The sequence below is a fragment of the Bombina bombina genome, unplaced genomic scaffold, assembly GCF_027579735.1.
Source record: "Bombina bombina isolate aBomBom1 unplaced genomic scaffold, aBomBom1.pri scaffold_422, whole genome shotgun sequence".
In the NCBI taxonomy this organism is placed as follows: Eukaryota; Metazoa; Chordata; class Amphibia; order Anura; family Bombinatoridae; genus Bombina; species Bombina bombina.
The window spans coordinates 79203-105542 of NW_026511779.1; the positions used below are offsets into that span (position 1 = coordinate 79203).

Genomic DNA, 26340 nt, shown 5'->3' on the forward strand with positions numbered 1-26340 from the left:
GGAACAGCCAATAGAATGCGAGCTCAATCTGATTGGCTGATTGGATCAGCCAATCGGATTGAACTATATTCTGATTGGCTGATTCCATCAGCCAATCAGAAAATTCCTACCTTAATTCCGATTGGCTGATAGAATCCTATCAGCCAATCGGAATTCGAGGGACGCCATCTTGGATGACGTCCCTTAAAGGAACCGTCATTCGTCGTCTAGTCGTCGGAAGAAGAGGATGGATCCGCGCTGGAGGTCTTCAAGATGGAGCCGGTCGTCATCGGATGGAAGAAGATAGAAGATGCCGCTTGGAGAAGATGTTTGCCGGTCCGGATGTCCTCTTCTTGCCGGATAGGAGGAAGACTTTGGACCCTCTTCTGGACTTCTTCAGTGGATGTCTAGCCCCCGCTTGGGTTGGATGAAGATCTTGGAGCCAGGACGGATCGGTGAACCTGGCATGGTGAAGACAAGGTAGGAAGATCATCAGGGGGGTAGTGTTAGGTTTATTTAAGGGGGGTTTGGGTTAGATTAGGGGTATGTGGGTGGTGGGTTGTAATGTTGGGGGGGGGGTATTGTATGTTTTTTTTTACAGGCAAAAGAGCTGAAATTCTTGGGGCATGCCCCGCAAAGGGCCCTGTTCAGGGCTGGTAAGGTAAAAGAGCTTGTAATATTTGTATTTTAGAATAGGGTAGGGAATTTTTTATTTTGGGGGGCTTTGTTATTTTATTAGGGGGCTTAGAGTAGGTGTAATTAGTTTAAAATTGTTGTAATATTTTTCTTATGTTTGTAAATATTTTATTATTTTCTGTAACTTAGTTCTTTTTTATTTTTTGTACTTTAGATAGTTTATTTAATTTTATTTATTTGTAGCAATTGTGTTTAATTAATTTATTGATAGTGTAGTGTTAGGTTAATTGTAGGTAATTGTAGGTAGTTTATTTAATTATTTTATTGATAGGGTAGTGTTAGGTTTAATTATATCTTAGGTTAGGATTTATTTTACAGGTAAATTTGTTATTATTTTAACTAGGTAACTATTAAATAGTTCTTAACTATTTAATAGCTATTGTACCTGGTTAAAATAATTACAAAGTTGCCTGTAAAATAAATATTAATCCTAAAATAGCTATAATATAATTATAATTTATATTGTAGCTATATTAGGATGTATTTTACAGGTAAGTATTTAGCTTTAAATAGGAATTATTTATTTAATAAGAGTTAATTTATTTCGTTAGATAAAAATTATATTTAACTTAGGGGGGTGTTAGTGTTAGGGTTAGACTTAGCTTTAGGGGTTAATACATTTATTAGAATAGCGGTGAGCTCCGGTCGGCAGATTAGGGGTTAATAATTGAAGGTAGGTGTCGGCGATGTTAGGGAGGGCAGATTAGGGGTTAATACTATTTATGATAGGGTTAGTGAGGCGGATTAGGGGTTAATAACTTTATTATAGTAGCGCTCAGGTCCGCTCGGCAGATTAGGGGTTAATAAGTGTAGGTAGGTGTCGGCGACGTTGTGGGGGGCAGATTAGGGGTTAATAAATATAACATAGGGGTCGGCGATGTTAGGGGTAGCAGATTAGGGGTACATAGGGATAACGTAGGTGGCGGCGATTTGCGGTCGGAAGATTAGGGGTTAATTATTTTAAGTAGCTTGCGGCGACGTTGTGGGGGGCAAGTTAGGGGTTAATAGATATAATACAGGGGTCGGCGGTGTTAGGGGCAGCAGATTAGGGGTACATAAGTATAACGTAGGTGGCGGTCGGCAGATTAGGGGTTAAAAATTTTAATCGAGTGGCGGCGATGTGGGGGGACCTCGGTTTAGGGGTACATAGGTAGTTTATGGGTGTTAGTGTACTTTAGGGTACAGTAGTTAAGAGCTTTATAAACCGGCGTTAGCCAGAAAGCTCTTAACTCCTGCTATTTTCAGGCGGCTGGAATCTTGTCGTTAGAGCTCTAACGCTCACTGCAGAAACGACTCTAAATACCGGCGTTAGAAAGATCCCATTGAAAAGATAGGCTACGCAAATGGCGTAGGGGGATCTGCGGTATGGAAAAGTCGCGGCTGTAAAGTGAGCGTTAGACCCTTTAATCACTGACTCCAAATACCAGCGGGCGCCCAAAACCAGCGTTAGGAGCCTCTAACGCTGGTTTTGACGGCTACCGCCGAACTCCAAATCTAGGCCTAGGTGACCCAATAAAATGTTGCATTAACAATGTATAAAAAGAGAAAACATGAATTTTATAAAAGAAGTACAGTGTTCTCCATAGAAAAGTTTGCCAGTCGGGTGGCATTATAAAGTAGCCGTGTGGGGCAGTGTAATAATTTCTATTATACCATTTTCTGCTATCCAAGCCACAAATTAATTGCATAATTTAACCAATATGTATTTAATGATAATTTGTGCAGTCCACGGCATCATTCCTTACTGTTGGGAATACTGAACCTGGCCACCGGGAGGAGGCAAAGACACCCCAGCCAAAAACTTAAATACCTCTCCCACTTCCCCCGTCCCCAGTCATTCTTTGCCTTTCGTCACAGGAGGATGACAGAGAAGTGTCAAAACATTTCAGAGTAGTTCCTTAGGAAGGGTATCTGCCCTTCGATATGGGACTGGAGTTTTAAGTAGTCTTGTCAGCCTCTCAGTGAGCATTGACGAAAGTTAGAGTCTGGAGATGCTTGGAGAGTCTTTCTGCTAACCCATCCAGACTACCTGCTAACAGCTCCTAAGCAATCAGTGTTGACAAGTTTCACTGCCTGCTTGTTCTCTCACTCAAGTCCATGTCAGGAGCGATGCTACAAGACTGTCACACTTGAGAGGCTGTGTTTCTGTTTTAGAGCATGGATTCTGGTAAAATCATTTCAATTTTTACATATGTTGAAAACGCTAGAAGACAGGGTCACAGTATGGCTCCTTTTATCTTAATAGAATCATGGGTTAATATTATCTGAAGAGGATTATTGAACAGTGGGGATTAATCAAATGTGATGCTTTGATTTTATGCTGCTTTATGTGTGAGATTTATTGGGCTCATAGACTGTTTGTTTGTTTGTTTGTTTGTTATGTGGCTGGAACGCACAGGTTTTTACTTTCACTTTAAACGCTGTGCAGCTTGTAGCTTGGCGCGCTTTTTCTCATAGCAGGGGCGGACCTTCTTTGCACACCATGTGACCGGGAGTGGTCTCGCTTTTATTTCCTATTTCCTGACTGAGCTGGCTGTTGGAGAAGACGCTTTTTCTCTGTATTGTCTCGGTCTAGGAGGTGGTGAGTGACCCAGCCATTGGGAGTATAAAGGTGCCGTTTTTTGAGAAATAAAAAAGATTGTTTTATTTTCTGTGTCCTACTGTCATTAGCTTAAGCTATGGAGGATTCTGAGATATTAGAGGGTACTCCCTCTATTCCAAATAGTAATATCTGTTTATATTTTGAGGAGGCCTTGGTATGCCCACCCTCTTAACTATGTTCCACATGCCTTGAAATGGTCATTAGGTCTAAGAAGGTTAACCCCTTTAGTACCACTGAGTCGTCCACCTCTGAGGACTCTCTGTCCCATGAGGTGCATACCCATCAGTCATCTCCTTCTACACATGTAGCACGCCTGATCCTCCATCTGGAAGGAGCCTTTTACCATCAGACTTTACCATGCAGTTAAAAATGGCGGTGTCTGAGGCCCTCAGTGCTTTACCTCGCCCCGCTAAATAAAAGCGAAAGGTTAAACATATCTCTCCCGCCCAGGGGTCATGATGTGATTTATTGGATTTATCTGTTCTGAGTTATCTGAGGATGAGTCACGCTCTGAGGCTTCAGAGGGTGAACTTTCTGGGTCAGAGTCTGCTGCCTCTAAGTCTCCTTCTGCGGAGGAACCAGCCTTTAGATTTAAGATTGAACACTTACATTTTCTTCTAAAGGAGGTCCTGTCTACATTAGAGGTTGCAGAGCCCAAGCTTCCTGATAGACTGATTCCTAAATTAGACAGAGTGTACGAGAACAAGGTAGTGCCGTTAACTTTTCCTGTACCTGTAAAGATGACGAATAATATTAAAAATGAATAGGACAGAATTGGTTCTTCCTTTTTCCCCTTCGTGTTCTTCTAAGAAATTATTCTCGGAACCCAGACTCTCAATTTGAATTGTGGGGTTCCTTCCCTAAGGTGGATAGCGCTATCACCACGCTTGCCAAACATACTGCTATCCCGCTTGAGGATAGCTCGTCGTTCAGAGAGCCGACGGATAAGAAGATGGAAACTTTTCTAAGAAAGATGTTCTAACATACAGGATACTTGTTTCAACCGGCAGCGGCTGTTGCCTCGGTTGCTGGAGCAGCTACCTACTGGTGCTACTTCATATCGGAATTGATCAAGATGGAGTGTCCCCTCGACGTTATCCAGGAAAGAATTAAAGCATTGAGAATTGCTAATTCTTTTATCTGTGAAGCAAACATGCAGATTATTTTCCTAAATGCTAAGGTGTCTGTTTTTTCAGTTCAGACTCGTCGGGCACTCTGGCTGAAGTCCTGGTCTGCGGACATGACTTCGAAGTCCAGACTACTCTCCCTTCCTTTTAAGGGAAAGATTTTATTTGGTCCAGGCCTGGACTCCATTATCTCCACGGTTACAGGGGGCACGGGTGCTTTCCTACTGCAGGATAAAAAGAACAAGTCTAAGGGACAAGGTTCTAATTGTCATTCCTTTCGTTCTTATAAATCCCAATGACAGCAGCCCTCCACTAAGCCCGAGCAAACTAAGAGTACTTGGAAGCCAGCTCAGTCCTGGAATAAATCCAAGCAGAGCAAGTAGCTCAGGGATGTGCAAGATCCATGGGTCCTGGAGTTCATAGCTCAGGGATACAAGATAGCTTTCAAGTCTCATCCACCCAAGAGCAGATTTCTCCTCTCAAGCCTGTCTTCCAGACCAGAAAAGAGGGAAGCCTTTCTGGTGTGCATGCAGGATCTGTCCTCCTTAGGGGGTCATTGTCCCGGTACATATTGCAGAAAGAGGTTTGGGATACTATTCAAACTTTTTCGTGGTCCCACAGAAGGAGGTAGCTTTTCGCCCGATTCTGGACCTAATGTGCTTAAACAAATTTCTAAACGTACCATCGTTCAAGCTGGAGACGATTAGGTTCATCCTTCCCTTAGTTTAGGAAGAACAGTTCATGACCATTATAGATCTGAAGGATGCTTACCTTCACGTTGCAGTTCACAAAGATCACTTCCAGTTCCTAAGGTTTGCTTTCCTGGACCAGCACTTCCAGTTTATTGAAGGTTTTAAGGGCTCTTCTAGCCATTACCAGAACCCGGGTATAGCAGTAGCTCCCTACTTGGACAATATTCTGGTACAAGCACCATCTTATCATTTGACGGAGGACCATTTGGTATCTTTTCTCTTTTTTTCTTCGATCTCATAGATGGAAGATACATCTAGAAAAGAGTTTCAAGCACCAGTATAAAATTCCTGGGTACTATAATAGACTCCATATCCATGAGGTTATTTCTAGCAGACCAGAGACGTTGCAAGCTTGCTTCGGTATGTCTTGCCCTCCGGACCTCCTTAAGGCCCTCTGTGGCTCAGTGTATTGAGGTAATTGGTCTCATGGTGTCCAGCATGGACATCATTTCCTTTGCCAGGTTCCGTCTCAGACCGCTGCAACTGTGCATGCTGAGGCAGTGGAACGGCGATCATTCGGATCTGTCTCCACAGATCTCTCTGGACAACCGGTCGAGAGAATCGCTCTCTTGGTGGCTCTGTCCCGATGGACATACTTCTTAAGACCATCCTGGTAAATTGTGACTACGGGTGCAAGTCTATCAGCATGGGGAGCTGTTTGGGGTGCCAAGAAGGCACAGGACTCTCCCGATCAACATTCTGGAACTTCAAGCAATCTTCAATGCTCTGAAGGCTTGGCCCCTTCTGGGTTATATTGTCTGATTGATTCCATTCAGACAATATAACCTTGGTGGCTTACATCAACCATCAGGGGGCAACGAGAAGCTCCCTAGCAATGACGGAGGTATCTCGAATTCTGGAGTGGGTGGAGGTCCACAGCTGTTCGCTGTCAGCGATCCACATTCTGGTGTGGACAACTGGGAAGCAGATTTTTTTAGCAAACAATCCTTTCATCCAGGGGAATGGTCTCTCCATCCTGAAGTGTTTGCGGAGATATGCAACAAGTGGGGGACGACAAAGTTAGATCTCATGGCATCTCGTCTCAATACCAAGCTACCCAGATAATGGGTTGAGGTCCAGAGATCCTCAGGCGGAGCTAATAGATGCATTACCAGTGCCTTGGAGGTTCAGTCTAATTTACCTTTTCCCGTCGTTACCACTTCTTCCTCGTGTAGTGGCCCTCATCAAGCAGGAGCAGGCATCAGTGATACTGATTACTCCATCGTGGCCGTGAAGGATGTGGTTCGCGGATCTGGTGAGGATGTCATCTTCTCCTCTGTGGAAGTTACCTTGTCGCAGGGATCTGCTGGAACAAGGTCCTTTTGTTAGTCAAAATCTAGATTCTCTGAGGCTGACTGCGTTGAGATTGAATGCTTGGTCCTTGCCAAGAAAAGTTTTTCTGAGAGTGTGATTGATACTGTCATTCAAGCTCGTAAGCCGGTTACTCGTCTCATCTATCATAAGGTGTGGAGTACCTACTTATTCTGGTGTAAAAAGCGTGGATTTTCCTGACATAAAGTTAAGGTTTCCAGGATCCTATCGTTCTCCAGGATGGACTGGAGAAGGGCCTTTCTGCCAGTTCCCTGAGGGGACAGATTTCTGCCCTATCTGTTTTACTACACAAGAGGCTCTCAGATCTTCCCGATGTACAGTCCTTTGTTAAGGCTCTGATTAGGATCAGACCTGTGTTTAGATCTAAGGCTCCTCCTTAGAGTCTAAATATTGTTCTTAAGGTGTTGCAACAGGCTCCATTTGAGCCTATGCATGAGATTCACATTAAATTGTTGTCCCAGAAGGTTCTTTTTCTACTGGCTATTGCTTCTGCGTGCAGAGTATCTTAGATTGCCGCCTTGCAATGTGAGCCTCCTTATCTGGTGTTCCATTTTGATAAGGCTGTCCTACGTACTAAGTTAGGTTTTCTTCCTTAGGTCGTGTCAGACCGCAACATCAATCAAGAGATTGTGGTTCCTTCCTTGTGTCCAAATCCTTCTTCTGCTGCGAAGGAACGTTTGCTTCATAATCTGGACGTGGTTCGCGCCTTGAAGTTCTACCTTCAGGATACTAAGGACTTTAGACCAACTTCGTCCTTGTTTGTTGTCTATTCCGGGAAGCGTAAGGGACAGAAAGTCTCTTCGACTTCCTTATCTTTTTGGTTAAGGAGTGTTAGCCACTTTGCTTATGAGTCAGTGGGAAATAAACCTCCTCAGAGGATTACGGCTCATTCTACTAGAGCAGTGGTTTCCTCTTGGGCCTTTAAGAACGAGGCTTCTATGGATCAGATTTGTAAGGCGGTTACCTGGTCCTCCTTACATACTTTTTCTAAATTTTACAAGTTTGATGTTTTTGCTTCGGCTGAAGCAGCTTTCAGGAGAAAGGTTTTGCAGGCTGTGGTGCCCTCAGAATAGGGTCCGCCTCTCTCTTTGTCCCTTTTATCATTCAATGTCCTCTAGAGCTTGGGTATAAGTTTCCCAACAGTATGGAATTATGCTGTGGACTCTCCTTATATTAAGAAGGAAAACATAAATTATGCTTACCAGATAATTTAATTTCCTTCTGCATAAGGAGATTTTACGGCCCCCGCCCATGTTCTCTGATGGGCGACCCTCTAAATTATATTTTTCTTCTGGCACCATTTATACCCTGATATTTCTTCTACTGTTCCTTGTTCCCTCTGCAGAATGACTGGGGGATGGGGGAAGTGGGAGATTTAAGCCTTAATCCTCCTGGTGGCCAGGTTCAGTTTTCCCAACCATAAGGAATGATGCTGTGGACTCTCCTTATACAGAAGGAAATGAAATTATCTGGTAAGCATAATTTATGTTTTTTAATATTAGCTCATTTTATATTGTCTAACATTTTATTAGGGTGGTCAGTAAAATCAGCCGGTTGGTGCACCCGCTAAAAAGGCCCTGGGGAAAACACTGAAGTAAATTAAAAAGTCTCCTAAAATTGCTTGCTTTTCCAGTAACGATGATGACTGCTTAATATGTTGGAATGCAGGTTTATTATTACATCAAAAACTGAAAAATAATTTCTTTAATGATTCAGATAGCGCATACAATTTTAAACAGCTTTCTAATTTTCTTCTATTATTAATTTTTTATTGTTCCCTTGGTATCTTTTGTTGAATAGCAGGCATTTAATCTTAGGAGCGTGCACGTGTCTGGCTACTATATAGCAGCATTTTTGTAAGAATGTTATTCATTTGCAAGACCACTAGATGCCATGTAGTGCACAATTTCATATAATTTGGAGTTTTATAAATAACATATTTAAACTTTCATTTAAATAATAAATGAAAATTTAATTTTAATTTTTTTATTAACCTAAAAATAGATTGCTTCTATTATCATGTGAACTGATCATATACGAGAACTTAATATTGGGAGGGGCATTTAAACGATCAAGAAATGTCACTCAATAAAACGAAAAAATGGGTTTTCAATAAGTCCTTCAAAATGCGTTGTGTCTCTTATTGGAAATTGTGCTAAACTGTCCCCATGCAAGGTATAGGGGATGTCACTGTTCCACAGATGCATTTGAAAACCTCGTGATATATTCATTTTCATGGGATTTTTAAATGGATTCAAATCCCCTCAAAAAGATGTGTAAAGCACCTCACGTCAGAATTCTGATAGATTGTAAAAACTCTCAACTGCTTTTGGTTTTTATTTTCCTTTTTTAGCTAAAAAAATTAAAAGTCAGTGAGCAACAGGATCTCATGAGTTTTATACAATCATGCACTTCGTGTTTAGTTTAACTTTAAATGTCAACCACTTTTACTTAAAGGGACATAATACTCATATGCTAAATCACATGAAACTGATGCATCTCTATGTAAAAAAAGGAAGATATTTTACCTCACAATTTTCTCAGCTCAGCAGAGTAAGTTCTGTGTAAAAAAATATACCTTAGCTGCTGCCCAGCTGCAGGAAAAAAATAAATGAAGAAATGAACAGCAGCCAATCAGCATCAACAGTGCTGAGGTCATGAACTCTTTTACAGTGATCTCTTGAGATTTGACTTAAAGGGACAGTTCACCCAAAAAAATTATCCCATTTAAATTGTTCCCAATTATCTATTTGACCAGCTGGAGTGTATTAAATTGTTTACAAGTGGCTCTTTTACCCCTATTTTGGCCTTTCAAATAGCTGATTTAGACTGTGGTTTCCCAACCTATACTGAAAGTTTTGATACTGGAGTCTCAGCTATTGACAAGCCTAAGTAAACACAGCCAGCAGAAGAAATGACATTCATAGTGGGGTGCAGGATAGTTAAAGGGACATTAAACCCAATTTTTTTCTTTCATGATTTAGAAAGAGCATGCCATTTTAAACAACTTTCTAATTTACTTCTATTGTCTAATTTGCTTCATTCTCATGATATACTTTGCTGAAAAGCATATCTAGATAGGCTCAGTAACTGCTGATTGGTTGCTGCACATAGATGCCTCGTCTGATTGGCTCACCCATGTGCATTGCTATTTCTTTAACAAAGGATATCTAAAGAATGAAGCAAATTAGATAATAAAAGTAAACTGTAATGTTGTTTAAAATTGTATTCTCTATCTGAATCCTGAAATAATTTTTTTGGGTTTAGTGTCCCTTTAAGTAATAAAATAATAATTTTCCATTGATCTCTCTGTGTTGAGCTTTAGTTTTCCAGACAAAAATAAGATAAGGAAGCAAGTCTGTGTACATAAAAGTGATAACATAATGAGATATTATATTACCTGAAGCTCAACCCATTGTAATAGGCTGTGGTTTAAAAGCACAAAACCAGCTACTTCATATACATAAATAAACCGAAAAATTTAATGTCTCATACATTTTATACTCTGCAGCTGCTATAATAAGTAATTGAAAACACATTAATATAAAAACAATTTTACAGTGTACTGTCCCTTTAACTCTCGTGAGATTTCATAGTAAACTTACTTAAACTGAATAGGGAAATAAGATGAGTGTTCACAAAGCTCACTTCCTTAGCTGTCCCAGGACAGACATACTGATTTCATGCTTAGAAGTCCTTTACAATGGGATGTGGCTACTGAGGAACTTATGACATAAAATAGTAAATTAAATTTTTAGACAATAAACTAATAAATTAAATTTTTGAACACATTTAGGTGATACTTTTTCATATACACAATAGAAATATTTTGAGTACTATGTCTCTTTAAAGCTCTGTCTCAGTCGGACAGCTACATACTTTAGTAGAGTAACAAATTGATAGAGCAAGTACTTGTATTGCACAATTTTTTCAAAACATAAGATTTCTCTAACATTTAATAATGTAACCAAAAAAAAAGTAGGTTTCCTCTATAATAGCATGTTCATTTTGTAAATTGTGATGACCTATATTTCTTCTTTGGTGTTTATTCAAACAGAACTGTTCCAGCTGTGGTCTTCTGGCAATGGGTGAATCAGTCATTTAATGCATTAGTAAATTACACCAATCGGAATGCAGCATCTCCCATCACGTTGACGTAAGTTATTTGCATTATGCTTTTAATCTAATGTCCTATGATAGTGCAATATTGCCTGGGGATAGCATTAAGATTTTTTTATTTTTACTTAATGCTTTTTAGAAACCTATGGAAATATGCAGAATTGCCTTGCAGTTTATTAACATGCTAGTACTTTTGATAATTGATCTTGTATTAATAATAGAAGTTGTAAATACATGAATTTCTAATCTAACATTTTATTTAATTACAAATTCTTGGTTTATGAGCTTTATGGTTATTATTTATACATTTCATCAGGCATATTTATATGATGCAGGCCCACTATTCTTATACTTTCTGCATTTCAGGCCTCATTGTTTGGGGCTTTATTCTCTTTATTCTCTTCCTGCTTCCTTCCCACTGCCCATGTATAGGTTCTGCTTTGTGCTTCCTGGGTGCGCTATACTGTAGTTTTGGATTACTCGCTGCTGACCTTTGACCTGTTTATTCACTTGCTCTTGGTTTCTCCTTTTGTACCTTTGCCTTCTGATATAGTTGCTGACCTGGCTTGAATTTTTACCTTGATCTGCTTTATCCCTTGGTATTGTAATTCTTCTGTCTACCTGTTGACCCTGGCCCTGCGGCCCGGGGTATGCCAAAAGTGCCGCCCTCCAAATCTTCTACCCTGTTGCCCTAGGCCACAATACGCCCCTGCTTTTATGTTCCTTTTAAATCAAAACACCAAACTGTACTATAACAATTATAAAAGTATTCAAAAAAAAAAGAAGAGTAATAATAAAAGATAATAGAAAAAATAACCCCCTATGATAATTTCTGATAAAAAAAAAATGAATTGTAGGAAAATATGATTGGCTATTTTATAGAAATGTGTATATATAGTGGCATCAAAAGAGTGAGTCAACTGGCTGTTTATACTTAGATCTAAGGAACAAAATGCCAGGGGGGTAGGCCCTCTCTGGACACCAATGTCATCAACCCTCATACACTGAATTTGTGTTTTGGTTTACCCCATTTAATTATGATATTATATGTATAGAGATGCATGTAAATTATGTCGCTCTTCTTTCATAAGGTGGTGAGATTCCACAAGCCATAACTTCTGGAATTAATCTCCAGTCCACTAGGAGGCAGACAAAATTCCCAACATACCTAAAGGTTTTAATCCCTCCCACTTCCCTGTACCTTCCAATCTTAATTTTGCCTCTACAGGAGAAAGGTGAAAGTTTGAAGTGCTCAAGATCCATTGTTGATAGGGGTGCTCAGATTGTAGTGAGGCCACTTGTCCCTTCACAGAGCCGAGAATAGAACAAAGGGAAGTTAAGAAGTACCATTGACAATGAGCTGTAATTCTCATGCAGGAGTTTGTCACTAACCTGCCACAGGTGTCGCTGGGATTTGATCCTGCAGCCTCCTCTTGTTGGTCTCATCAAGGTACTACTTACTACAAATCTTTGGTTAGTTTATACTAACCTGGATCGGCTTGGCTACTGGAAGCAGGACTCCTGCAGCTGGGTAAGTACTGTGCCATGGGTGTTTTCAGGTAAGTACCATCAGCACTCACACAGCCCACAGGCTATTAGTAGGTACTTTATATATATATATATATATATATATATATAATTATTAAATAAAGTAACTTAAACAATCTTGTAAAAGAACAAATATACGCATGATTTTTAATTAGAACTATGCCGACAACTTTTCCCTGTACAAACTGGGAATGTAATTTCAAGTCTAATAATATATCTCTCAGGAAGTTATTAGTCCTTTAGCATATGATGGTAAAACAAAACAAGTTGAATTATAGTCATGGGCAGTGCATCGTCCATTGTGATCATGTATTTGGGTGAATGACTAAGATGTAGCCATCGAATAGAGAAAAGTTGACTGAACGGGTAGACATAGTTTATCATGGTATTACATAAACTAACATTGGCGCTAAATAAACAACTTAATAAAAAATAACCAGTGCAGTGGTTAACATAGTAGTAACCTTTGATATAAATAAAATAAAATAAAGTTGCCCCGTTTCCAGGTGTGGTAATGGGCAAAGAGAGTGGGTGGGTGGAGAATATCGGTTAGGGGCTTTAAAGAGATGGGTAAAGAAGAGACGATCTTAAGCATCTGCTGGCTTTACCACACTTTCCCAATTGGTAAACCAAGTTTCCAGATATTCCAATATGTATCTTCCTTATTTAAGTTTCGGTAAAAGCTTCTCTCCATCTTCGCAAAGTAGTGCACAGTAGCAACTACTGCTGAAACATCGGTGAGAGTGGACTGCTTTCAAGATCATGATATACATATTTTTGTGGCAGCTAGGATAAACGCAATCAAGCTTGATAGGGTTTTTGGTAGTTTAGGAGGTAGGACATGGAATAGAGCGATTTCCGGTTTCATTGGCAAGGTAGCGCCTAGCTTCTTGCAAAGGTGGAACACCTGTCTCCAATAGGAAGTAAGGAAAGGACAACTCCACCATATATGTATATCAGAGCCTCTGTCCATGCACTCCAGCCAGCATAGGGGGGATTGGTTTGGAAATATTTGGGATAATCTGGGGGGGGGTGTAGTGTCATCTCAGCAAGATTTTCATATTGGATTCTTGGGTGTTGGCACTGTGTAATGTTTTCTTTGTAAGTGTGGTAGCGCAATGTATTTCCTTGTCTGAAATGGTTATTTACATGTCATATTCCCAGGCTTTAAGTTGCCATATTTTGCCTGTGTCAGAAGATGAGAGGATTATATTGTAGTGCCAAGACAGCGTTCTGGGGAGTTTGGTTTTAGGTCCCCAAGTTCTTTCCTATTTTGTTATCAATCTCAAATTTGATTTAGGAAATCTCCAAGATATAAGCAAGCTAAATAATCTGGCATACTAAAACGGAAACCACAAGGGGGTCCTGGGGGAGCTAGCGAATCAGGTATAATTGGGAGATCATTTTCCCATGATTTCCATTGGGTGCCATGAGTGTCCGGAAGACCAAGAAGTATGCCCTGAATCAAGTGTATTTGGGGAGGGGTGGTGGGGCTACCTCTGAATAGTGTCCAGAGACTTCCAGGACTCTAGGTTTTCAAGAACTATTTTGTTGCTTATCCCTAGTTCCTCCCAATGGTAGGTTGGAATCCAGGGTAAATCACTTAAATTAATTACCGCCGGGAGTAGGGCTTGCTCAACTCCTCTCCACCTCTGAGATTCACCTTTATCAGCCCAAGCAAAGATGTGGGTCATACGAGAGGCTTCATAAAAAAATAAATATATTGGGCATAGCTATACCACCACGCCCAAATCTTCTTTGAAGGATCTCCCCAAACAAATCTCAGGAATAGGGACTGGAACTTATTTAATATAATTTTAGGAAGGTTGAGGGGCAGGCATCGAAAGTAGTCTAAAATGTTAGACAGTATGGACATTTTCAGTGAAGCAATACGACCTAGCCACGAGACCTCCCTAAAGTTCCAGGCGTTTAGTAAGGTGTTAACATCATGTAACAGGGAGTTGTAATGTGTATCCCTTAACACTTTAAGTTTGGGGCCTAGTTGTATTCCTAGGTGCTTTAAGGTGTATGTGGACCAAAGAAAATCATAAGCTGATTGTAGTACTTCGAGTTCAAATCTAGGGATGTGGACAGGTAGGGCCTTCGTTTTGGCAAGATTAATTTTGTAATAACTGGCTTTACTGAAGGATTCAATGGTCTAAATACTGCCGGCAGCGATCCTATCGGATTGGACAGGTACAGGGTAATATCATTAGCAAAGAGGGCAATCCTTTTCTCCCTCTCGGCTAACTGCTACTCCCTGAATTTGTGTGGACCTGTGGATAGCTTGGACTAGGGGGTTTAATGGCTAGAGTAAAAATCAATGGAGATAGGGGACATCCCTGACGTGTACCATTGGAGATAGAGAACTCAGACGAGGCAAGCCCCATTCCCTTCACCCTATCTGAGGGTTCTGAATATAGTGCCTGGATGGTTACAATGACCTTTGGAGGGGAATCCAAAGTGGCCTACAACTTCCCAAAGATAATCCCATCTGACCCTGTCAAATGTTTTTTCAGCGTCAAGAGACGGGGCCAGGATTGTTTTTTTTTTTTTGTCTTTGGGCTTCTGTAAGGACATTAAGAACCCGTCTAGTATTATCTGGACCTTCTCTACCAAAAGTAAACCCAACCTGATCAGTATGGATCAACTTTGGCAAGAGAAGGCGGAGGCGGTTAGCCCACATTTTGGCATAGAGTTTGACATCCAGATTGATTAACCAAATGGGTCGATAACTGCTACACTGTGTGGGGTCTTTCCCCGATTTCGGGATTGTAAGGATGGTGGCTTGGAGGAATTCTCTGTTAAATGAGCCTTTGTCTCTAGCCTCCTCAAACAGCTTCAGGAGGGTTTAAGTTACAAAATGTTTTGTTGATGGAGGCAGTATACCCATCTGGGCCTGGGGCTTTGTTGTTCTGCATATGTTTAATTGCTGTTGTGAGTTCAGTTAGCGTGAAAGGTGTTAATCGGTTCTCTTTAGCAGAGTCAGTAGGAGAGGGGAGTTTCAGTTTATCAAGAAAAACGGTAATATCATCTATTGAGGAGATTGTCCAGGTTGGAGGATTTGAGGTTATAAAGCTGGGAATAGTAGTCTGCAAACGCTTCTCCAATATCTTTTGGATAAGTGACTGTTGTGTCTCCACTGCAAATAGCATGTATTTTAGAGGCGGCAGTTCGGCCTTTGAGTTTCTGTGCTAATAATGTTGAGGCCTTATTTCCCTGGTAATACATGAGTTGTCGGAACCGGGTGTGAGCCTCTTGAACTATCTATAGTTCTCTCTCTCTCTAATTTGAGTTCTCGATTTCAAGCGCCAGTTCCGGAGATGGATTATGTTTATTTTGAGATTCCTTGGTTCTTAAGGAGGAGACCAGGAGTCCCAGAGGGACTTTTCGAAGAGATCTTAAGGAGACTTGCTTCTGAATACAAATGCCTCTAATAAACACTGCCCATAAAGTCTGGTATGGGATTTGTGGATCTTCATTAATGGATAGGTATTCAGTTATAGAGGACTGAAAAAGAGGTTTAAATTCTGGGTCTAGCCAAAGAGTTTTAGGTAGTTTCCACAAGGGTCTAGATGATTTAGTGGTATCTGTAGCGAATGGAATGACATCATGGTCCGACCAGGAGCATGTGCGAATGGGGAATTTCAGATGTTAAGAGTCCATGAGGAGACTAAATACATACAGAGATAAGTGCACTCACAGGAACGAACAACCAGCTCAATACCATTGTTAGACTGTCCTGAGGTAATTTACCACCTAGCCCTTTTCACAGAGTAGAACTTTCCTGTAGTATATCAGTCTGATCCCACCTATTGTGGTCAGTCCAGTTCCGAAATACCAGGCAATTCCTCTCTGAACAAGGAACACAGCAACCCCAGGCGATCGTTTCGACCCTGGGGAAGTCTCCCTTTGGGTGGTGGGGGAAACCAGAAGTGGACTCCGTGCCCAGTGTGCTTAGAGGAATATGGCTGCACCTCACTGACGAGGCCCAAAGGAGGCCGAAACGATCGTCTGGGGTTGTCATGTTCCTAGTTCAGAAGAGAATTACCTGGTATTTTGGGGCTGGACTGACCTTACTTGGCGGGATCAGACTGATCTATTTCAGGAAAGTTTTCCTCTGTGAACAGCACACTGGTCTAAAAGAGGCTGCTCCTTGGTGGTAAATCACCATAGAACTAGCTGATGAGCTGTTGTTCATTCCTGGTAGAGTCCTTCTCTCTTCATATACAAATTAATATGACCCTTGGAAAGTCTCCCTATGGGTGGTGGGGAAAACCAGACGTGGACTCCTTGCCCTGTGTGATTAGAGGAATGTGGCTGCACGTCATTGATGAGGCCCGAAGGAGGCCGAAACGATCATCTGGGGGTTGTCATGTTCCTTGTTTAGAGGAGAATTGCCTGGTATTTTGGGGCTGGACTGACCTTTCTTGGCGGGATCAAACTGATATACTTCAGAAAAGTTTTCCTCTGTGAAAAGCACACTGGTAATTGGATAGGATATGCGGGATATTTAAATAAATCTGGTCGGGAGGCCAGCCAGTGAGTCTCTTGAACAAAGATGATATTGGTCTTAAGGAATTTCATGAGGTTTGATAACAAACTTTTCTTAGTCAGGGAATTTAGACCCTTTGTGTTAATAGAAGTCTCACGCACCTCCTCTAACTTGTGTGATTGGGTCAAAGGCTAGAGAGAGAAAAAAAAACACAAAAAGGGGGGGTATGGGAATAGTGAGGGTAAATAGGGAGGGAGCGGGAAGGGAATAGGGCTACAGAAAGGGAGGATTACTAATCCTGTTCTCCAGAAGGGGATCAGCTGATAAGGTTATCACACTTGATATTTCTAGATCGCCCTGGCAACTACAATTAAGATTAGACCTCCACGGTCCCCTTTAAGGGGATGAGAGAGTATACAGTTTGAGGGAAGGGTAGTTAGGTGACTAAATATGTATATAATATGTAGTACTGACACCCTACAGGGAAGGGAAGTTACCTGGTTAACTATACCTTATCATTACTTTAATTGTAATATAAGGACTCATGTTTAAGTCTTATTTCAGAGACTGAGGTGAAATTGTATGATAATTAGGGTCCTGTAGTTTCTGGAAGGGGGGTGGATCTCTGGATAAAAAGAAATACAAACTAGGGAGCATGGAAAGAATTGTTCCATCCCTTCTTATAGCACAAAATGAATGCAAAACGTAATAACTATAAATTCTTTATAAACATTGGTCAAACTCAAACCAAGAATATTAAACCTCTTCCGGTCCTTAAGTAGAGTCAAGCCTTCCTTTGGTGTCATGGTTGTGTGGGTGGAGCCCTCTTTACAGATTATCAATTTATCTATAGTGAATATTCTTTTTTTAGAACTCGAGTGATGACCCGAAAAGTTCTACTTTTTTGCAAGGTGTAGGCCAAGATATCAGGAAATACAGCAATAGACTGGTACTTCTCAGGTAGATTTGGGTTATTGGCCATTTCACATAGGATCCATTCCTTATGTGTAAAGAAATTAATTCTGGTCAAGACTTCCCTTGGTTTGTCTTTGGACACATTGCATGGTCTTGGGACTCTTTAGTCTCTATCCAAGATTAGCCCTGGAGGGTCTAGTTCGTAACTAGATGATGGCACAGGTCTACAATAAATTTCTTTAGATCAGCAGGTCCGATGTCTTCAGGAACCCCTCTAAATCTCAAATTGTCCCTCCTGGATCTGTCCTCCATGTCTGCGAGTTTAAGTTCAAGGTCCAAGATCTGTGTAGCCAAATTTTGGGAGTAAGATATATGGTTAGCATGATCTACAGCTAAGTCCTCATGCTTTCATTCCAGAGCGTCAGTTCTTTCTCTGATAGCTGTAATGTCTCTACGGAGCTCTGCTGCAGAGCCTTTTATCGCTTTTGTGAGCGAATCTTGCATTTGGTTCATGCGTTGGGTTAACACATCTACAATATTTAAGGCCATTGTATCATTTGATGACAATTGAAGGTCTTCCGTATTGTCAGAGTAGCTTTTGAGGAGTGAGCACCCCGTAGTGAGGGAGGGTTTGGAGAAGGCAAGTCTCTAAAGTGATCAACAACAGTTGTCTTTTGTTCTAAAGCAGCTTTCAGTTTCTTTTTATAGACTGAGACATAATACATTAATAGTAGAGTACAATAAGTATTATCAAGCAGGATATAGATAAGAGAAGTATATTCTTCTGTATATCTTTAAGAAATGATTTGTAATAAATGGTACTAAATATTCCCTGGGTGTCAGCCTGGGGAGTTATGCCAGAATGGAGATTAGGGACAGAGAAATAATTTTATAATAGAGATCTGCAGCTGCAAGGGTGTAGATATGACTGACGGTGGGTCATGCAGCATTCAAATACAGTGCTATGTTGTGGATCCAAAAACCCAACTGTGAATATTCATGAAGCAGCACTGTTGCCCTACCACAGCGGTTTGGGGGGAGATACATTTATGGGTTATATGAGGCCCTTTAGTGTGGCTATTTGCGCCAATAGACAATATAGTTGTATAGAGGAGTCAGTGGGGCCTTCCCCCTAAGGATGGGAGCAGGGGGTCTTCTTACCCTTGATGGAGTGTCACTTGATGTCCCTTAGCCCCTTTAGGTCATGCAGTGAGGCTGTGGGTTAGTTGGGCCATTAGTAGGCCACAGTAGCGGTTTAGACCTTCTGCTTATCTTGTGGCGTTTTATTTGGGCCCCAAAGCAGTGTGGAGATCTTGTTGGTGGCTATACACTTGCTTCAAAGGTGCACTATACTTTTATATGGGATTATCTGCTGCAAGTGGCTCATAAAGGAGGTCCAGGCTTGCTTTTTATTTAGAAGCCAGGTAGAGGAAACGCTACACTCCTGGATGGCTTCAGGTGCGCTATTGCCTTGATCTCAACTTGTTTGTTACGCCCAGCTAGTCTTTTTCAAACACCGGGCACACTATAGTTATAGTCTTTTACCACTTCTGCATTTTCCTTTTTTTCTACTTTGTTTCCTCAGCGTCAGCCATCTTTAGCTCTCGCTTAGAAGCTCAGCAGCCACGGAGGTAAAGGGTGCCTAGCTAGCACACCAGTAGTTTCTATGCAGTTTTCATAGTTTGTCGATAGTTTATTATGATTATTACTTTAGTAGACGTGTGATATTTTCACTTTGGGTTATTGTAATGGAGAGCCTTGTGCTCTTTTATTTTTTGCCTCTATTTATTGCACACTGTTCATTGTATTGTACTACTAGCTTGCAATATTATTCCTTGTTATAGGGATTATTTGCATTCTCTGTGTGTACTTTTTCTTAAAACTAATTATGGAGGAGGCTAGAACTGTTCCCTCTACATCTATTTTGTCTGATCCCTTAGAGGGATGATCTTCAGACCATTTTCCTTCCCAAACAAAGTGCATATTATGCAAAAAAAAATCTGGTTTGTCCTCTTGCCAAGTTATGTTCTTAAATCCTTAGAGGGTGTATCTAACTCTAGACAACGTTTTTCCCTTTTTACTCAAGGTCATTGTTCTCCTCTGAGTGTTTCTCAGGGGGGTCATATTAATTTTCACCGGGATTCAGAGAATATCTCTGGTCAATTATCACTGAGGTTGAGGTTTGAAAAAGCCCAGCCGCTGATCGGGGGAAACGCATCAGGTACCAGCTGACGGGTCCGACGCCACCACCGAAGCACAACTCGTCCTCCTTTTGAGTCAACGAGCAGACAGGGTATCCGGAAAACCCTGTGTGGACGCTCCCAACTGTAATATCTGGAGACACTGACATCTTAGGCTGCAGTGTGAGGCGGGTAACGCTGAGGAGTGAGCGCTTTTCCCTGAATGCTATTTTAAACTTTTATCTACTAAGTGCAACATAAATTGTGTGCATATGTGCAAATAAAATTTACACTTGAGTCTTTCTGTGCGCTCTCTCTTTTCTTCTATTTGCATATCACTGAGGTGTTGGCAGCAATGCAGCCTTCAAGTAAGCAAAAACCCCTTCACTTTGAGGCTATATTTGTTGCAGAGTCAGGTTTACCTTCTTCTCTTAAAGGGAAACAACCCACATTTTTTTTATTTAATGTTTCAGATAGAGCATGCAATTTTAAGCAACTTTATAATTTACTCCTATTATCAATTTTTCTTCGTTCTCTTGTAAAGGAATGTAAAGCTTAAGAGCCGACTCATTTTTGGTTGAGAACCTGTGTTATGCTTTCTTATTGGTTTGCTAAATGTAGCCACCAATAAGCAAGCGCTATCCAGGGTGCTGAACCTAAAATAGGCTGGCTACTAAGCTTTCAATTCCTGCTTTTTAAATAAAGATAGCAAGAGAATGAAGAAAAATTGATAATAGGAGGAAATTAGAAAGTTGCTTAAAATTGCATGCGCTATCTGAATCATGAAAGAAAAAAATTTGGGTTTAGTATCCATTTAAGGCAAATAAGCCTTTGGGGGTATTTAAGGCGTCAGAATCTAATGAATCTGAGTGTTTTTCTGAGGGAGAACTTTTTCTGAGGAACAGGACTCTGCGTCAGGACTTAGGCCTCTATTTATCAAGGCCTGTCGGACCTGATCCGACAGTGCGGATCAGGTCCGACAGACCTCGCTGAATACGGCGAGCAATGCGCTCGCCGTATTCAGCATTGCACCAGCAGCTCACAAGAGAGCATTGCACCAGCAGCATTGCACCAGCAGCTCACAATCAGAAAATCTTCAATCATATTATGAGCAGAAGGGTCTACCAGACATAGATCTGATGGCCTCTTGATTGAATCCCAATTTACCCAGCAATTCTGCCAGATCTCAGGATCCCCAGGCAGAACTAGTAGATGCACTAGTGGTCCCTTGGAATTTTGTCTCATTTACCGGTTTCCTCCGTTTGATCTGCTTTCCAGAATAATTGCTTAAATACGGCAGGAGAAGGTATCAGTAATTCTGATTGCTCCAGCCTTGCCTCACAGGGCTTGGTACATGGGGTTTTGGTTCAGAAGTTGAGCTTTCCGCCTTGGTCTCTGCCATTAGGAAAAGATCTACTGATTCAAGGTCCTTTCTTACATCCAGATCTCAAAGCTCTAAGTTTGACAGCTTGGAGATTGAGTCAGTCATTACTACTACAAGAAAGATTTATCACAAGGTGTGGAAAGTTTTGTATTTCTTGGTATGATACTAAAGAGTGTCACTGGGAATCTTTTAGGATTCCTAGGGTCCTTCAGTTTGTTCAGGATGGTTTGGAGAAGGGCATGTCAGCTAGTTCTTTAAAGGTCCAGATATTGGCTCTTTCTTTGTATCAATAGAAGCTAACTAGGTTTCCTGACTTTCAGGCCTTTGTCCAGGCTTTCATAAAATTTAGACTGGTTGTTAAACAGGCAGGGTCTTCTCCTTGGAATCTGTTTGGTTTTAAAAATGTTCTAGGTTGCTCCTTTTGACCCTATGCTAGAAGAGTGTCGTAACTTTCTGCACGTTTTTGTGAGGCCCCTTATCTAATTTTTAATCAAGATAAGGTAGTTCTCAGGATCCACTGTTTTTTTTTTTACTTAAAGGGCCAGTAAACCTAGAAAATAATGTTATATAATTCTGCACATAGAATTATATAACATTATTTTAGTGTTAGCTTTATGTAACCTAATATTGCCGGACATTTTTTATTTAAAAAAGAGGGTTTTTCAGACCCGCCCTCTGTGCTCTACTGAGCGGGTCTGGTTTTCCCTCAGAGCGCATCTGGCCAGCTGTCTAGTCACAGTCCGGCCGGCCGCGCCATTACTCTCAATATAGCTCACTCCCGCTGTCAGACAGAGCAGGAGTAGGCTACATTGAGAGTAATGACGCGGTCGGACCAGGCTGTGACTTGACAGCTGGCCAGATGCGCTCTGAGGGAATACCAGACCAGCTCAGTAGAGCACAGAGGGCGGGTCTGAAAAATGCTCTTTTTTTAAAAAAAAATGCCCGGCAATATTAGGTTACATAAAGCTAGCACTAAAATAATGTTATAGAATTCTGCACTATGTGCAGAATTATATAACATTATTTTCTAGGTTTACTGGCACTTTAAGGTAGTGTCTTCTCATAATATTAATCTGGAGATTGATGTTATTTTAATATGTCCATCTCCAAAACAAATCTAAGGATTTACATCTACATAACTTGTACTTAGTTAGTGGTTTGATTAAAGGGACACTAAACCCATTTTTTTATTCTTTCATGATTCAGATAGAGCATGTCATTTTAAGCAACTTTCTAATTTACTCCTATTATCAATTTTTCTTCGTTCTCTTTCTATCTTTATTTAATATTTTTTTTTTATTGCTAAAATTAATTTTTCAGAATATTTGTTCCTTAAAGATTCAGGCAAACTGAACTTTTCGATGCTGCACAAGTCTAGAATTATTTCTTCACCGTTTAGTTTTCCCTGGTCACATTCACTAACAAAATACCCTCAGTTTGCCTGAATCTTTAAAGGTACATAATACTCATATGCTAAATCACTTGAAACTGATGCAGTATAACTGTAAAAAGCTGACAGGAAAATATCACCTGAGCATCTCTATGTAAAAAAGGAAGATATTTTACCTCACAATCTCCTCAGCTCAGCAGAGTAAGTTCTGTGTAAAAAGTTATACTCAGCTGCTCCCAGCTGCAGGTAAAAAAAAATAATAATGAAGAAATGAACAGCAGCCAATCAGCATCAGCAGTGCTGAGGTCATGAACTCTTACTGTGATCTCATGAGATTTGACTTAACTCTCATGAGATTTCATAGTAAACTTCCTTTACCTGATTGGTGAAATAATATGAGAGTTCACGAGGCTCATCCTTTCAGCTGTCCCAGGACAGATGTACTACTAATATTAATATGCTGCTTAGAAATCCTTTACAATGGGATGTGGCTACTGAGGAACTTTTGAGGTAAAATATCTTTCTTTTTTACATAGAGATGTTCAGGTGATATTTTCTAGTCAGCTTTTTACAGCTATGCTGCATCACTTTCAAGTGTTTCAACATTTGGGTATTATGGCCCTTTAAGGAACAAATATTCTGAAAAATTAATTTTAGCAATAGTGCAATAAAAACTCTCACAATACATAAGAGCATTGTCTTTTTGTATTTTATGTTTAAAATGTCTCCTCCTCACAATAATTATTAGAATGCAGACTAGTAATGAGCGTTCTCACTGTTCTATGTGAGAGCCGGTACTTGCGCCAAAGGTTCTCCATTAAATCACTTATATATTATGTAACTGAAGGTTCACTTAGAAACCACATAATAAATAATCTAAATTGCATCACAGTCAAAGGGACACAAAACACCTTTGAGACTGTAATATAAAATGTTTTATTATGTTTCATAAAACAACTTTATTGATCCCCAGCTGCTGTGCGCCTATAATCCTGTGAAAAAGTGCCCAGAGTACAATAGGCGCATTGCGCATGTGCAAAAAACAGGTTACGGGTAACTTAGAACAATAACAGGAACACAGGATTTTAATGATGTCACAGATGACGAAAAAAGGGCGAAGCTACATGGACATTTTAAAACAGCAGCAGGGGGAAAAGTAAGTGATTTAACTTGAAAGCTGATTATCTTTAAAAACTGGCATATATTTGGAAAAAAACGATCTAGGGCAACTTTATAGATATATGTTACAACTATTTTTGTGTTGACTGTCCCTTTAATTTCATGGTGGTGAGAGTCCTTTCGACCCTCGCCTTTTTTTTTTTTTTTATATACTGTTCTTGTTGGTGACAGTTCAGACTTGCTCCTGTTTTGTCCTTTCCGGTTTTCCTGATCTCCTCTCTGCTTGGCTATACGTTAGAATGAGAAGTACAGAGAAGTGGGAGGGATTAAAAGCTTTTGGTGTGTTGGGAATTTTGCTTGCCTCCTAGTGGACTCAAGTTTAATCCCAGAAGATATATGACTTGTGGACTCAGTATAAGAATACATTTATCAGGTACGCATAAATAAAATAAAAAATGTAAAGCTATAAAAATATTACATTTAAGGATTAGCATTTGAAATAACTTTCAGAGGATATACATAGTATTTAAAATCAGAAACAAAATATGTAGGCAAGAAAATGAATTAACCTGCAACATTTTTAAGTCTTCATTTTTCAAGCTGCAGATGCAAATTTTTAGCTTTTTCAGTGCAGGCTGTCATCATTTGCGGTCTCACCAGCAGGCCGTGCACGTCACGCATGCCCGTGACGTCACGCACGCTTTGCGCGGCCTGCTGGTGAGACTGCAATTGTTCAGTTTACATGCATATGATACTGGTTGCTCCTACTAACAGAGGATTCTGGATGAAATATAATTCCTCGGCGAAACCCAGCACCTAGGTATGTGAGTGGAACTTTTAATTACCGCTGAGTGCTTTTGAAGTGGGGAAGGATTGCCATTATGAACAGCAAAGTTGTTTTCTTTGCAATTGCAACAACCATTGCTACGTTATAACCTCTGCATATACTGCCACTTGCACACCCACAGCTTTATTTGGAATTGGCGTTTACGAACGTATACTGGTGTCCACTACTGTTTTTCTGTTGGCTAATCCTCATCGCTTATGCAATATTAACAATGCAAGCTTGGCATTTTTTCAAAAAGTCAAGAACACTGATATTTAACATGACTTGGCCAACTGACTGGAACAGGAAAATGTTGCAAGCATAAGAAGAACGCTACATTGATTCATCTTAGAGGTTTTGCTTTAAATGGAAACATAAGCCTGTCTAATTAGCGTATATGGAACAACGCACCAGCCTCTTTCATATATAAAGCAAGCTCTTTTTGATTCAACACTGATATGAAGGGTAGTTACCCATATGCAACCAGTGTATGTATACATAGCATTGTTTAGTACTGTATTAAATCAGTATACTATTTGCACTTTATAGACACATTTGATGCAGGTTAAATCCATAATTTGTGGGTGAGTGAAGGCTTACATAGATCCTAATTATTCCATGACAGCACATCCCTTCCATTGAGTTGGGGCTGCCCTCTGGAAAGGTGTTGCATGTCCCTCATATACCCATTGATTACGATCTCCCAGTGACATTACTTATATATATCCGCTTTTCTTTTTTATGCCAGTTTTTGGTTTCACTAGTGCACATTTATGTGGTTTATTTCCAGGTTTTGGTGTATAGTAATTTCTGTAAGGAAGTGTCTCTATAACATGTTTTTGTAATTTAATTTTTGAATTATAAATTACAACAGGTATATAAAAGATAAAGAGTGCTTGATTCCCTGTCTTTCTTCTGGTAGTGGATATCACTGCCATAATTCTTTCTTTATTTTTTGGTCTAGTGCTATTCTAACAGCTAGCCATGAAGATGGGGGGGGGGGGCACAGCTTTCCTAGTTGTTTATAAATGGAGCCCTTAGACTGTATGTTTGTAAGTGAAAAATAAGAGCGGTCCATTTATTTGTGTGTGAATTTTTAAATAGAAACAAAAGTGCAAAAAATAAAATGTTTTATTGTGCTAGAGCAGTGCTTTCCAAACTGTGTGTCGGGACACACTAGTGTGTCGGCGGCTGTGTTTAGGTGTGTCCCTGCTTCAGCACAAAATTTTTTAAATTTAATTTTTTTCAACAATTTTTTTTGGTTTCTGACTTTCCGCCTGCCTGCTACGCATATCATGTGGTTGACACGTGATTAATACCTAGTGGGTCACAGATCATCTTAACCTATTGACACAGCTCATTGGGAACTGAAACTATTCCCATTGGCGGCACATTGGCTCCTGACTGCACGTGTAGTCTCCTCAATCGGCTCGTGACTGCATGTGTAGTTAGTGAGTGGGACAGCAGTGTGTTTGCAGCACGGGCAGTAGTCAGTCGGACTCGCAGAGCTCTGAGGGCAGCAGCTTAAACGCTGGGCTAAAGTCAGAAGTCAAAGTGGGGTTTTTTTTGCAGCTAGCTCCCAGTAGTGCATTGCTACTCCTGCTCTTGATATATGGATAGGAAGGGGAAGCTTAAAAATGCTTGATGATGAAATGCAAGTGTCTTTATCTGATATTCCACCAAATATTTAGAAATTGTGTTCATCCCATCAACCTCATACATCCCATTAAAATATTAAGTAGCTATTAGTGTTATTAAACATTTTTTTAATTCTTGCACATAATTACATACTGTTACTTGTAAATATATTTCGTTATTATATCATTTATGTATGTGTCCGTATCTCTTAAAACAAGTTCGTTTAACCTCCTGTTTG

At 40.3% G+C, this 26340-nt stretch overlaps 1 protein-coding gene across 2 annotated transcripts in view; it reads left to right on the forward strand.

The window, feature by feature from the left end:
- Positions 1-26340, forward strand: part of SFXN2 (sideroflexin 2) — a 148402-nt gene that overhangs the window by 68817 nt on the left and 53245 nt on the right. For both annotated transcript variants that reach the window (XM_053696711.1, XM_053696710.1), the window contains exon 4: positions 10546-10644. In XM_053696711.1, the coding sequence (XP_053552686.1) occupies positions 10546-10644 (99 nt within the window). The remainder of the gene's footprint in view (positions 1-10545; positions 10645-26340) is intronic.